Source organism: Culex pipiens, chromosome 1, assembly GCF_016801865.2.
Source record: "Culex pipiens pallens isolate TS chromosome 1, TS_CPP_V2, whole genome shotgun sequence".
Taxonomy (NCBI): Eukaryota; Metazoa; Arthropoda; class Insecta; order Diptera; family Culicidae; genus Culex; species Culex pipiens.
The window spans coordinates 26217779-26232093 of record NC_068937.1 but is presented as its reverse complement, the minus strand read 5'-3'; the positions used below and the strand labels follow the sequence as shown (position 1 = coordinate 26232093).

Sequence of the window (14315 nt, the reverse complement as noted above, 5' to 3'; positions counted from 1 at the left end):
AATAAAATTTTCATCAAATACCTTATTTTTTTTGAAAATTATATTTTTTTTTAGAATATGCAATATAGGTATCAAATGAAGCGAAATTTTGTATTTATGAAACATTCAAATTGTGTAAGCTTCATATCTTACAAAATTTTGCTTCGTTTGATATCCATATTGCAATTTTTTTTTTTAGTTTTTCGAAAATACGGTATTTTGTGATTTTTTTTTTTGTATTTTCCAAAAACCTCTATTAATGTGAATAAGTAAACCAAATTTCGCTTCGTTTGATACCCATGTTGCATATTATGAAAATTTGAGTACTCTCGACATAATGACACAAAATGGCTTGTTTGGTTGTAGGCAAGGACCCCCCGAAGTTTGAACCGAATCAAAAAATATAAATAAATTCCTTTTGCGGTTTTTGGTGGAGAATTGTTCAAAAAATAATATATAAAAATCTTATATTCTAGGGGCCACAGGTAATAAATCGAATGTTGGTTGTTTTTGTTATTTTTAAGATATTTTGCTTAAAAAATCAAGCAAACAAATATATGCACAGACGACAAAAATAATTTGGAAGGTTAAAAAAAAATATTTTTTTATATAATAACAGAAAATCGTTCACAATTTGCTGATGAATATTACCATTTTTTCTGTGTAAATTGTCACAACATTTTTCAACAGTTTTTTTCATTTCATTTCATTTCATTTTATTTTATAAGGTTGCTTTAACAATTACATTGGTGCAGTTGTTATCTTGAGCTGAGATATAGACTACCTTTCAATAGCTGATTAGTTCAAAATGGGGAGAGATTTTACTGGTACTAAGGAGAACGAATTAGACAGAGAAGGAAAAAAAATGCAAAAATAACCTTCGAAATAGCTAATAGATGTGGGATAGTTAAAGGAAAGGAGATTTTTTAAAACGTGATTTCTTAAATTTTTAAAAATTCACCCAAATTTTACCCAAACAAAATTAACCAAAAATGAGGTAATTTCAACCACATTTTCAACCTTCAAAATTGCAATGTTTTTCTCAATAGTTTAACAGTGTCATTCCGTTTTTGGCAAAACTTAACATTGTCTTCCTCATTTTAAGCCGTTGCAAATATTTTTCAAAGTTTAATTCAAAATTGGTCCGAAAAATCAGGGGACAAAACTATTTTTTCAAAAAAATACCAAAATTTCAATGGAAATTGAAGTCTAATCAACTGAGAACAATCTTAAATGCCTTTTTCTGCATTGATAATCATATTTAACATGTTTGGACTCGTTTAAAAATATTTTGAACTTTTATAAAATTACAATGTACAGCACCGCAAAAACTTTTTTTCTCGCAAAAATAAAATTTTCGTCAGTATTTAGAAATTTTGGAAATCAATGATTGCAAAACAACTGGACAGGTGTATGATGTATTTTAAAACACTTTTTTCATTCAAATGTTGACAACGTGACAATTTATTAGTTTTTATGTAATTCATAATGTAACGTTATGAGAAACTTTATTACCATTTTTACAATGTATTTTTTTTAAATTTCGATATTTTTGATATTTTTTAGGCTACTCAAAAAGACATTAAGGACGGTAAAAAATCTGATATTGGAAATTGGATTTTTGATACTTTTTCTATAGTGCACCGTTTTCAAGTTATAGGTATTTTAAGGATTTTTATCGAAAAAATCGTTTTTGCCTTCCTCACCTTACTGAGGAAAGGCTATAAAATCACTCGAAAAATGAACTTTCTAATTAGACCTCCTAGACCTACCTTCATTTGTACATATCGACTCAGAATCACCAGCTGAGCAAATGTCTGTGTGTTTGGCTGCATGTAGACATGTGTACCAAATCAATGTCACTGGAATATCTAGTCACAGGTTCAACCGATTTTTATTTATAAAAATATGACGGAAAAGCAAACTATTGGTTCGATTTTCAATTAATAAAAATGAAACCATTGTGATTTTGTTATTCTCTATTAAAAATAATTAATTCAAGATTAACCTTTTGAAAGGATTAAAACCACTTATTGTAGACATTTTCGAACGTTCATTAGATTTTGCAATGTTTATTTAGAATATTGAAATACGAACCAATAATTTCACAAAATTTAAACTTTAAGAGGCTACATCTCAGCAGTCCGAACAATAAAGTCAAAAGTTAAAATTGCAGGAAATTTTCTCAGCTTTTCAAAAATATTTTTGCAGGGATATTTAACATGAAACAATATTAAATTGCGCAAAACTGTTTATTTTCGAACAGATCGCTAAAATTATTGAGGTGAGCCTCGAAATACGCAATTTTATTTAATTTTTATTTGCAAAGATGTCAGAAGAACATAGCTAAATGAAAAATATTTCATATTATGCTTATGGTTATTCGAAGGAAACTGTTCATTTGAAAAACTATTTTTTTTTTTGGGTTAAGGCTGCAGAGACTACAATTAAAATATGAATCATGTGATATCCTCAAAAATATACTTGTTTATCATTTGGAAAAATATTTAAAGCTTCATTAATTATGAAGCCTGAATAGGAACATAATGTTTACATAATGGCAGTTAACAGGAAATGGATGTACACATTTTGTGCTCTGAATCTGGTCTAGCCGAATTCACTCCTAAATATCATAATATTAGGCTATAACATTGCTAACACTTTACCGCAGACATCAACTCTCTATGATTTTTATCAATAACAAGCCTTACCCGACAAACTTCGTTCTGCATTTTTTTCGTTTGTTGACATTTTTAACTTGTTTGCTTATTCAGCCTCCTGTGATCAAAATTTGATTAACTTTTCCCATACAATCTGCAGATTTTCCGGAATCGGTTCCAGAGTGGCCAAAGTTGTATCTTTTTCGCGTAAGAACCTTCCTTGGACTTATACGAACCCAACGCAACAAAGAGCACCTCGATTCGACGTTCTGTGTTGAATTGATTCGCGTTCGAACAAAACCGTCGAAATTTTTTATATATATAGAAGAAGATATATAGATTTAGTAAAGATAAATGTTGGAAATCTCACAAAATTGATTTAAAATTGAATTGCAGAATTTTTTTAAGCAAACAATTATTTACAGCATTTGCAACAAAAAAAAATAAAATAAATAAAACAAAAAGCGAGATACCTTGACGAAAGAATCAAGAATTTAAATTTATCCCCCCTTCCCTTATTGCCACCCTCACACTTGTGAATAGCACACCGATTAAAGAGCTTACTACACACAGAAGTCGCAATATTTGCGTTGGCCGCCGATACCAATACACCATATGGTGTGCGTCGCTACTGCGCTAAGTCAATGAAATTAATATCGACACACTTTTGCACTCGCAAATATTGAGGTAAATCAACAAAATAAAGCCCACTTTACTATCTTGAACTCAGTGTCGAGCCAACCGTGGTGGAACGCGAATGTTGCTGCGGAGCCTGACGCTGCTGCAGACATTCACCTGTGCTCAACGTGGATTGAACGGTAAGACTCGATCAAAGTAGCTGAGTCATTCTTAGTTGAGTGATTAGTGGTTAGAAGATAATTTTGGCGCTTACTTCCTGATGTAATGGTTTCGATGTATTTTGAAATTGAATGCTCTTAAATGTTTTAAATAAAGTAGAAAAAATCATTTTTTTTTTCCAATATATTTTCACTTTTTAATAATGTTTACGACGTAACGCTTAACGTTTCATAACTTGTATGTAAAAAAACCGGTGTGTACACGGCCTAAACGATGGAGTTGAGCTTGTGAAAGTTTGGTTGTTGCACTTGCACTTTGAAGTGCACCCACTTGAATGCAAATCTGTGCAGAAAGCTGTTCAGTAAGTATTCACCAGTCTTGGTAGGAACACCCCTTAAAAATATTAGGCTGTAAGAACCCGGATTTAAAATATTTAGGCTTTCGGATTTTTTGTTTAAAATAATCATATTAACAACAAATCTGTTATCAAGCATTCGTGAGGATCAAAACAACCCCGATTAATCGTACGGGGTAAACCTCTCAGTATGATAAGAAGGAACATTTATCATTCTATTTTTAATCGTCTTTGTGTTCTTAGTCGCAGCTTTATCAACCAAACCACCCCCATCGGCGATGACGAGCGTCCATTCGGCCGGTATTGCCGAGGTGCACGAGATGCCTATGTCGGCCATTGTGCGGCCCATTCCGTCCGAGCTGGACAACGCCAAGGTGGAGTCGCTGATGGCGACGATTCAGGTGAGCTAGTGGTAAAATTTGTTTAAAACAAATCTGGGAATTTAAACCATTATTGATGGTATATTTTTAGTGAACCATGTTGCGAATTCTAGATATTTTCTGAAAACATTTTTTTGCCTTCCTCACCTCACTGAGGCAAGGCTATAAAATCACTCGAAAGACGAACTTCTTAAATACACCTCCCTAGATATACCTTCACGTATACCTATCGACTCAGAATCAAATTCTGAACAAATGTCTGTGGGGATGTGTGTAGACACGATTTTTTTCCACACGATTATCTCAGAACTGACTGAACCGATTTTGGCCGGATCCGCCTTATTCTGTTCGTTTTGAGGTCCCCTAAGACCCTATTAAATTTTATTTTGTTTAGTAAAGTATTTAAAAAGTTATGCCAAGAAAAAGATTTTTGTAGATACAAAAAAGGCAAAAAGGGTGATTTTTTGCATAACCTCAAAAGGCTGGGTCTTTTTGTTTACGTGCGAGAGTCGCGCCAGATGCGAAACGCCCTGTTGCCACATTGCTTCAAATGAGAGTCTGCATGTTTTCCGGAAAAGTCTGTATCAGGTATATATTTTTTTCATTAAATTATTTTCATTATTACTTTGTAAATGTGAGGAAAGCACCACCCACCTAATGGTGGATTAAGAAACTTTTTATTGTGAAATTCAGAAGTTTTAATTAAACATCAATTTAATCGTTTTCCTTGATTATTTAACAGAATTTAAGACATTTCAACGTGATCATGTTATCTTTTCCCACGTCACTTCTAAAAGTTTTTGCAGTAATGCAAATTAACACTCTACTGCCCAAATTTTTTTTCGAAATTTTTTATTTTTCCCTTATTCAGGAGGTCATTTTGAGCCACTCTCGTTCTACGAAAAATTTAACTTCTCTTGTTTTATGTTTTTCTTGTTATATTTTTAGTATTTTAATTTGCATTTATCCTGTTTAGTTTTCGTTTGTTTTTGGCCTATACTACCACCTCCTATCATTACCTTTTGCCTATCTAATTCTTTCATGTTTTTACAGTCACTTTTTCGATTTTTTGCTTGTTTCTCAGATTTTCTGCTAAAGAATGGCTCCATTATTATTTAAATTGTAAAAAAATGCGTAGAGGCATAGTCTGAGACATTACAAAAACTACTGCATATTTCTTTTTACTTAAAATAGAGGAAATGTTGACAACTTAAAAAAAGACTTTTGTAAAAACATTGGCAAAGTCACATAAAACATACTCCCTTGACCTGATAAAAAGTTGTAAACTAACAGGTTATCGTTATAAATAAACGCACAAATTACAAAGAAATATACAACAAGTAAAACTTCCAACCCATAAATTTTCTAAAAATGTAAAAGTTCTTCTTCCAATGCTTTTTAAAGATCAAAACTGGTATTTTTTTAAATGTCCAATAAACCAAATTTTCAGTTTTTACTTTTTGGGTGTTTTTTAATACCCCTGACTCAAGGCGGTTTCAAAAACACCCAAAAAGCAAAAACTGGAAATTTAGTTTATTTGACCTTTTTAAATAAAAACTCCAGAAAAATTGGTTGAAAAATCTTTTTTTGGTGATTTTTGTAAATCGATGCCCGTCTAAAGGCGATGTTGGGTTGTAGAGGGTTAAAATTTCACAAATATTTAAAGTTTTAAAAAGGTCGAATCAAACGTTTTTTCAAAGTCAAATAAACAAAATTTTCATTTTTTGCTTTTTGGGTGCATTTGAAAACGCCTTGAGTCTGGGGTTAAGCAAAAAATTAAAATTTTGTTTATTGGACCTTATTTTTTTAATAAAAAATAAATAAAAGTACTATGAATAAAAAAATATTTCTCGAAGTTTATTTAACTTTTCGGAAATTTCTTTTCGCAAAATGCTTTAATGGAATGTTTTCTCCACAAACTTTTGAAAAATATAATTATAATGTGTTAAAACCTTCAAACAAGGTTGTTACAATTACGATACAATTATTGAAGCTCGATAACGATTTTTTTTTAAATTAAATATGTCTTTACTGAAGATTCTTACAATAATTAAATTTCTTTTACATGATAAGTGGTATGGCCTAATGCTCTTCATCTTTGTTGTATTTTTCGTTTTATTATAACTGATCACATTTATTTTATTTACTTCAAATTGTTTTACATTTTTGCATTGAATCGAATACATTTGGGTAAAAAAGAAAAAAATCACTTGAACAGGCTCGATAACGATAATTCTATCGTTATCGTTATTTTTATTTCGATAATTGTATCGGCCATGATCATATCGCCGATAAAAACTCATTTTTAAAATCATTCTAATATCGACTTAATTCAACAAAATCTTGTTAAATTTTCAATGCTTTAAATTAAAATATATTTTTTTATACTCAAAAATGTTCACAAAATACCGTATTTTTCGAAAGTATCAAAATTATCAGAATTTGCAATATGGGAATTAAACGAAACGAAATTTTGTATGCTTTTTTTACTTGTTAAGAGTTTTGTTTTTGAAAATACTACAATTTTCATAAAATTCCGTATTTTTCGAAAATACTCAAATGTTCAAAATTTGCAATAAGGGTATCAAACGAAGCGAAATTTGTTATGCATTTTCACATTATTAGAGTTTTTTTAAATACTAAAATTTTCACAAAATACCGTATTATTTCGAAAGTACCCAAATATTCATGATTTGCCATATGGGTATCAAACGAAACAAAATTTGATTGGTATTTTCATTTTATTGAAGTTTTGAAACACTCAAATTTTCACATAATACTGTATTTTTAAAAATACTCAAACTTAAAAAAAAAATTCAATGGAAGCGGAATTTTGAAAACATTTTTACTTTTTTTTTGTAAATCACTCAAATGTTCACAAAAAATCGCAAGTTTTTGAAAATACTCAAATTTATATAATTTGCAATAAGTATCAAACAAAGCAAAATTTTATATGAAGCATACAACAATTTAATGTATGTTTATGCATGCAAAATAACGCTTTTGTTTATTTTGATATTTTCGAAAAAACGGAATCTTGTGAAAAACTTCATTAAAATGAAAAAGCTTACATAATTTCGCTTCTTTTGATACCCATTTTGCGAATTAAAAAAAAGTACCTTCGATTTTTTTTATATTTTCTCGATTTACAACCTTGTCTTCTAACAAAATATGCGGAGCAAAATGCACCCCTATGTTTACATTTGAGAATCAATATTTTTGTACAAAGCTAAATATGCACATTAGGTTGGGTTTTATCCCATATTCCCGAATCCCACTTTCCCGAATCCCATATCCCCGAAAATCATTTCCCCGAAAATTCCACATCCCCGAAAATCATTTTCCCGAAAATTCCATATCCCCGAATGTCATGCAGGCCAAGGATTGATACCTAAGAGCATGCAATGGCACTGACCTTGTTGCGTGCTCTTCGGTTGACGTCCACGTAAGGAACATCCTGGAAGGAGCGCAACTAACTACATCCGTAGTTCTGTTAGATTATCCGAATTATCTTGATCAGAACAGTATAGCTCTGGTTCCTTGCGAGTGTCCTATTTTCTTACCTCCACGTTGGCTTGGTTTTCATGATGACCTAGCTGGTGGCCTGTGGAAACGGATCGTAAACCTTTGACCACCGCGGGTCAGAGTCGAGACGGCTAAAAGAAAGGGGCGCGACAATGTGGGAAAGGGAAGTAATTTGTGATTGTAGACGGTATTGTTTTGATTCGCAGTATGTTGAGTCAACTGCTGTGGATGTACCTGAAACATCGCACAACGGGGTTTCTCTTCTCTTCATTCTCAGCTACCACCTATCTCCTATTTTTATTTTGCTCTTCTGATTCCCAATTCTTCACTGATTCTTCTATTTAATATCCAACATTTGATTTTAATTTAACTAACTTTTGATTCTCTTATCTCTCAAAACTTTTCCACTCTTTTCTATCAATTGATACTGCTGTAACAAACTTTGTTTTGTTTTTTTTTTCCTTAAAAATATACTTTTCCTTAATGTACTAGTAATATCAAGTCTATTTATCATTCGCCTAATCTTTTTTGATTTTATTGCGAATTTATTTATTTGAATAATTCTTTATCTGTCCTATAAATTATTTCTATAATCTAAGCATGTTTTGTACCTCTATTTATTAACTATTGTCTAATTTTACATCTAATACATCTAGCTTCTCATTTTTATTCTTCAAAATACGCTCATCATTCTCTTACTATTGATACTTGATTTTTATAAAATAAATTCTCTTTTACTGTCTATTGTTTTCAATCTTCACCCTTTTTTTTCAAACAAGTGAGGTTTGAGCCCTTACTCAATTTATGGAATGGTTAAAGGATTAACACAAATATTACTATTGTATTTTTGATAAACTTTTATAACATGCTTAGGAACAAAAATTGTAACAAAACACCGCGACAAAAGAAATAGCAACAAATAAACAGACTCAACAATAGGGAAGATTTCAGGAGAAAACAATACACAGTAAATAACAATAAGTTTTTGAATTCAAACTACAAATAAAACAGTTTTTGCTTTAATGAAAGTTGATAGGCACACTATAAATGGTTAGGCGCTTATACTTACATCAAACCCTACGTAATGTACCACCCCCGGCCGAGTTAAAATGCGTAACCGGAAAAGAAGGTGTGCATGCCTGGCACGAACACTCAAAGCGTGTTCTAGCGTGTTGCTCGTACTGACTCAGAGCAAGGGTGAGATGTAGGTGTAAGGGCAGTGCGTGTTCGTCGGGAACCTGGTGCATAAGATCGGTCAAGGCCCGTTCTTACACTGAAAATTGCGAATTGCGAATTGCGAATTCCATATCCCCGAATGTCATTTACCTGAATGGCAATTTTACCGAACTGTCGTTTTCCCGAATTTACATATACCCGAATGGTTATTTCCCCGAAAGTTCCATTTTCCCGAATGATATTAACTTAGATATAAACTAAATTGGTTTTTAGGGATATTTTTACAAAAGTATGACCTTAATATTAAATTCTCCTACGTGTGTTTTTAAATATGAAAAAAAAAACAATAAACAAATGACCGTAGAAGGCCATACATAAACCACGCGGAAACTTCAAGAAAGCGTGGTTTTGAGATCATCCATGTTCAATAAAAAAGATTTTTTTTTGTATGGACAATTTTCAGCAAAGCACAATTTTCCAAAACGGTATCCACGTGGTAAGGATTGCACAGCACCGATATCTTTAAGCGACGACTCGAAACGCAGGAATCAGTTTGTTCTAGATTTTGTTTAACTTTTTAGTTAAATCTAAATAGTTGATTATTGAATTACAAAATGCTTTTTTTTTAATATTTCATCACCGCCATTTTGGGTTTAAAATTACTAAATCACTTTAAAGTAGTTTAGGGGTTATTACCCGAAGTGAACTTTCAACAAGGCCTTTGGATATCCGAGTCTGGACTGTATTTCGATTTTCAACTAAAAGCAAAAAAAAGCGAAATGATCAAAGTATCAAATCGACGCTGTCGTGCTATCTTGTCGTTTGTCGCTTTTTGACGTTCCGGGAAATGCGTGTTAGTGTTTGACCTTGAATAAACGAAAAATAGAGCACGCTATGTAAACAAAAACAATCACGTTTTATTTTGTTGGCCATTCTGTGCATTGTCCTGAAATTTGTTTGAATTTGGTTGCTGAGGTCCCGAGTTATAATTACAATCGTTTACGGTAGTCGGGCATGTACGTGTGTCAAACGCATTCTGATCTGAAACCTCTTTGGCCAGTTGTCTCACTTACAGCAATTTTCAGAGTGTGTCAAGTTAGCACGAGACAAAATTTTTCGGTTTTTATTGAATATCTCAGAATTGAAATCGAGTTTTGGGCATTGTGGCAAAATCAACGTACGACAAGTTAGCTCGACTGCGACGAAATGAGAAAAATAGGCAAATGAATTAAGCGGCACGCAGCTATTTAGATTTGTTCATTAGAAATAAGGGAGCGTTCTTTTATTACGTAACGCAAAATTTGGGAAAATTTACATAAGAATCTCACACTTGACAATGATTCTACACATCTCCCTTAGGCTCTTTTTTTTAATTTCCAAAAATGGCATTTTGGGCGCCCTGGGGCTACCTGAGGGGGCACTCTATCTTTTTCAAAAAGGCGCAGCACAAATCGGCAACTTGGCAAATTTGCAAAATGCAAAGTTTCTCTTGGGCTCTGCTGAGGGCGCCAAATGGTTTAAGGAGGGCAACATTTTTGTTAAAGAACTTGTTAGTCGACGACTAACCTCGACTAACCTACAGCTCAGCCCTGTCTACACATTTAACGCCTACAGCTCAGCCCTGTCTACACATTTAACGCCACCTTTTGACGGAATTCTTAAATTTTTACTTTTCCCCATACATTTTTTTGAATTTGCTCATACAAACTTCAACGATAAAAAGCGACCCTTGACCCTTAAAAAAATTGGCTCAAAATTGGCACAGTTACTTGTGTTTACCTCAAGAATCGAGCCAGGGGGTATCTCTTCGCATTAACATATTGCTCACACACGAAGAACGAATGAGCGCAACGCAAAGTCACTCATACGGTCTTTTGACTCTCACCATCTCTCACCGAAATTCCAATCACCTTCCCCATGACTGCAATCAAATAAGCACCAATCAGCACCGAACAAGCGAGAAAGAGAGAAAAACACAGAAAAAAAAGCCGAGTTCGGGCATTCGTTCGTTTCAACTTCGTGTGCGTTCACTGACGGTCTCTTCAAAATCACGATCACGACAAATATTTGAAAAATAGTTGTTGCGTGTTTTGGTTTGCGGAAATTTGCATCTCTTAGAAAAAAAAATGTTTGAAGATTGAAGAGCATTACAAAAATATTTAATAAGGCTGAAAATAATATTTATTTTGACAAAGAACATTGTCTTAAAATCCCAAACTCTCAAGCTAGAATGCTAATATTTTCTTTCGAAAGTTTCATTGTGGGGTTGGTCTGAAAATATGTAGTTCTTAATTTTTCGATCACTTTTATAACCAGCTTTGGATTGAAATTTAGGTTATATTTTAATCGATTAAAGGCAGAGTCGTTAAGAAAAATGAAGATATTTTACCTTCTTACTTTAAAACAGTCCAATAATGTTTCTAATACTCCAAAATTTCCACCATCCTTCTTCCCAGGATCCCAACCAGGCGGCCGCCGTCCCCCCGATCGACGTGCTCTGGATCAAGGGCACCGAGGGCGGAAACTACTTCTACAGTTTCGGGGGCTGTCATCGATTCGAGGCACACCGCCGGCTCGGCCGCCCAACCATCACGGCCAAGCTGGTCAAGTCGTCGCTGGCGGACCTGCAGCACTATCTGGGCGGAAGTTGCCCCAAGTCGTTGAAGTGAATTTAAATATATTTTTTTGTAGTCAGTAATTGTTAAGGAAATCGTTGAACTTGTTGGAACGCGCTTATTTATGAGTAAAAATATAAATGTATTTTTTTGTTTCTATATTTACAAAATATTTATGCGCTCTGAATTAAATTCAAATTTTGGAAGAGAACTTACCACTTCACCTACCGCTGACGAGCGCCTCAAGCTGTCGCAGGTCTTTGACGCAACTCTCAGTCAGCACTTCGATCTGCTTGTCCGGCAGAATGAGCACGTCGTCTTCGATTCGCAACCCGAGTCCGCGAAATTCCTCCGGAACGTCGCGACGATCTTTGCCGATGTAGATTCCCGGTTCCACGGTGCAAACCATGCCCGGCGTCAGTCCGATGCTCCTGGAAATTAGTGGCGTGTCGTGGACGTCCATTCCGAGGTAGTGCGACACGTGGTGAGGGCAGAACTTGTACGCAGCCCGTCCCAGCTCGACGCCCTGCGCACTCTTCGGAATCAGTCCGACTTCTTGCAGATATTTGCCGAGTTTGAGGCACATCGTGTCGAAGAGCTGATCCAGGGTTTCGCCACCGGCGTGCTGAAGACATCCCAGCAGTTCCTTCTGTACCTGGGCGAGGACTTCGTACAGAATTCGCTGCGGCTCGCTGAACTCTCCATTGATTGGCCATGTTCGGGTGATGTCGCTGGTGTAGCCTCCGAACTCGCACCCAGCGTCCATCAGGACCATCTCCCCGTCGCGGACAATCTGGTTGTTGTTCACGTAGTGAATCACGGTGGCATTCGCTCCCCCTGCCACAACCGGCGGGTACGCCAGATAGCTTGCTCCTCCCATCCGGCAGAAGTAATCCACCTTGGCAAACAGCTGGTGCTCGCTCTGCTGAGGTCGACTCTCCTGCATCGTCCGATTGATGGCTTTTGAAGCAACCCTACAAGTTATCCTCATCAACTCCATCTCCACCTCAGATTTGATCAGTCTCAACTTGTGGATCAACCCCGCCGGAGATCGAACCCCCTCCAATTTCCCCACATCCCCGACAATCTTCCGCACATCCCCCAAGTCGCAGCACTTCTCATCAAACCAAACCATCCCCGAAGGATGGCCAAACGAGTACTTCGTCAGATACCCCTTCAACTCCCCCACATTAACCGCCTCATCAACCCCAAACACAACCGGCGCCAACTCCACCCCCGTCCGCGGCCCGTCCCACAGCTCCGCATGCCTATCCTTTGGCCTCACAAACATCGTACACTTCTCATTCCCCTCCCCGTCGACCTCCAGCGTCAGCACGCTGTCCGGCTCCAAACATCCGCTCAAATACAGAAAGTCCGTATTCTGCCGGAACACGTACGGAATCTTGTCGCTCATGTACTTCTTATTCGCCGACGGCACCACAATCAGGTGCTCCTTCGCACCCGTATGGCTGCGGACCAGCGCGAGCAGCGCCTTCCGGCGGGCTTGAAATTCCGGCAGGCGAAATCCCGGCATCAGCTCAAACTCGCCGAGCAGGTGAGGATGCGTGACCGGCATCGGTTGGCCGAACGAGATGGGCGGTCGCGGGGAGCATTTCTTCTTGTCTCGGTTCTGGGTTGCGGTGGAAGGCGCGTTCGACGAGCAGGGACGGCGCGGAATTATGCAATCTGAAATCATTTAAACTTGTAAAAGGATGAACAACCTGGAAATTCCGAAGCACTCACCATAAGCGGACGGAATTTGGAGTAACCGGCTTCGAACTGTTCTGATTTGATTGTAAAATTTAACCAAATTCATGTTGTTGCTGTCTGGTGGGAAGGTATTTTGATCTTGATGAGTGTTTGTTTATGCTCTCTTATCAGTTTGTCACAAATCAAAATACGCAACAAACAGCTGTTTGGCGTCGCGACGCTGCGTCAGTTCTGAGATGACGCAACGCCACCTTGATGTGGGAATGCTAACTAAATATAGGGTAAGGTGGACAGAATTGACAATCGACATCGACAAATTAATTTTTAAATTAAGAAAATTAAGACCTTAAAAGAGCTTAAAATAGAGAGCTAACCATTAATCGTGAAATCCATTGACCAACACCAACATAAGTCAAAGTAGTTATGGCATAGACTTAACCGGAACGGCGTATTCCTATCGAGAAATTAAAAGTGAGAATGTGTGCGTGCAACATGGAGTGAAACTTCCGAAGCGAGTTCCGAGGTGCCATGGTAAACTTCACAGCAACTGCACAAAAGTTCTACACTGAAAGAAAGCAACATACCTAGCAAACTCAAATGATTTTTCACGTGAGAGTCTCCAAAAATTCACACCATAAGGTCACGTGCTTTTCCTTTGACCCGCACATGCTGTGCATGTCATATGGATATGGAAATCATTTAACACCAGCTGATCATTAGCGAAAAACCTTCACTCTTATTTCGTATGCTTTTCATTTCAGATAAAAATGAATTTCACATCGATTTGCCCCATTCGCCATTTCCTTTGATTTTGAAGTGAAATTCAAATGTTTTGCTTTTTAAATGCGTGTGGCAAAAAACTCTCCATTAGTAAGATGGCCACGGACGAGGCTGGTGAAGAATTTTTTTCGGATAAAAATAATCTTTTAGCCGAGCTTTCAGCCAACTAGTTTCCTTAGGTCTCTTTTAATATTTGGGCGCAGTGGTAGGTAAAATAAAGAGAAATAGTAAAGTTGTTTGAAAATAATTCAAATTATTTCTTTTTTGTTTCAGGAGATTAGGTTCCGACCAGAGGTTGCCTTCGAAATCTGCTTCTGATTCGAAGCTGTTAATTCGT

General features: G+C 35.9%; 2 protein-coding genes across 4 annotated transcripts; one reads left to right on the top strand and one right to left on the bottom strand.

The window, feature by feature from the left end:
- The first annotated feature begins 3103 nt into the window (after positions 1-3103).
- Positions 3104-11664, top strand: LOC120413366 (putative sulfiredoxin). Of its 3 annotated transcripts, none has more exons than XM_052706583.1 (3): positions 3104-3457; positions 4042-4193; positions 11330-11664. In XM_052706583.1, the coding sequence occupies exons 1-3, from the start codon at positions 3397-3399 to the stop codon at positions 11540-11542; spliced, it is 426 nt and encodes a 141-aa protein (XP_052562543.1). In that variant the 5' UTR covers positions 3104-3396; the 3' UTR covers positions 11543-11664. The 3 variants fall into 3 exon arrangements, with proteins under 3 accessions (XP_052562543.1, XP_052562542.1, XP_052562544.1); XM_052706582.1 differs by having other exon boundaries at positions 3118-3457; positions 4036-4193; XM_052706584.1 differs by lacking the exon at positions 3104-3457 and adding an exon at positions 3958-3980 and having other exon boundaries at positions 4036-4193.
- LOC120413365 (xaa-Pro aminopeptidase 3) lies at positions 11607-13419 on the bottom strand. The gene is made up of 2 exons (XM_039574149.2): positions 13232-13419; positions 11607-13174 (listed from the first exon to the last, which is right to left on the bottom strand). The coding sequence occupies exons 1-2, from the start codon at positions 13302-13304 to the stop codon at positions 11709-11711; spliced, it is 1539 nt and encodes a 512-aa protein (XP_039430083.1). The 5' UTR covers positions 13305-13419; the 3' UTR covers positions 11607-11708.
- Between the last annotated feature and the right edge of the window lie 896 nt (positions 13420-14315).

Coding starts and splice junctions, on each gene's coding strand:
- LOC120413365 (XM_039574149.2), bottom strand. CDS start 13,304: ATGAATTTGGTTAAATTTTACAATCAAATCAGAACAGTTCGAAGCCGG. Junction 13,175..13,231: donor CCAAATTCCGTCCGCTTATG/GTGAGTGCTTCG, acceptor AAATGATTTCAG/ATTGCATAATTCCGCGCCGT.
- LOC120413366 (XM_052706582.1), top strand. CDS start 3,397: ATGTTGCTGCGGAGCCTGACGCTGCTGCAGACATTCACCTGTGCTCAA. Junction 3,458..4,035: donor TGCTCAACGTGGATTGAACG/GTAAGACTCGAT, acceptor TTGTGTTCTTAG/TCGCAGCTTTATCAACCAAA. Junction 4,194..11,329: donor CGCTGATGGCGACGATTCAG/GTGAGCTAGTGG, acceptor CCTTCTTCCCAG/GATCCCAACCAGGCGGCCGC.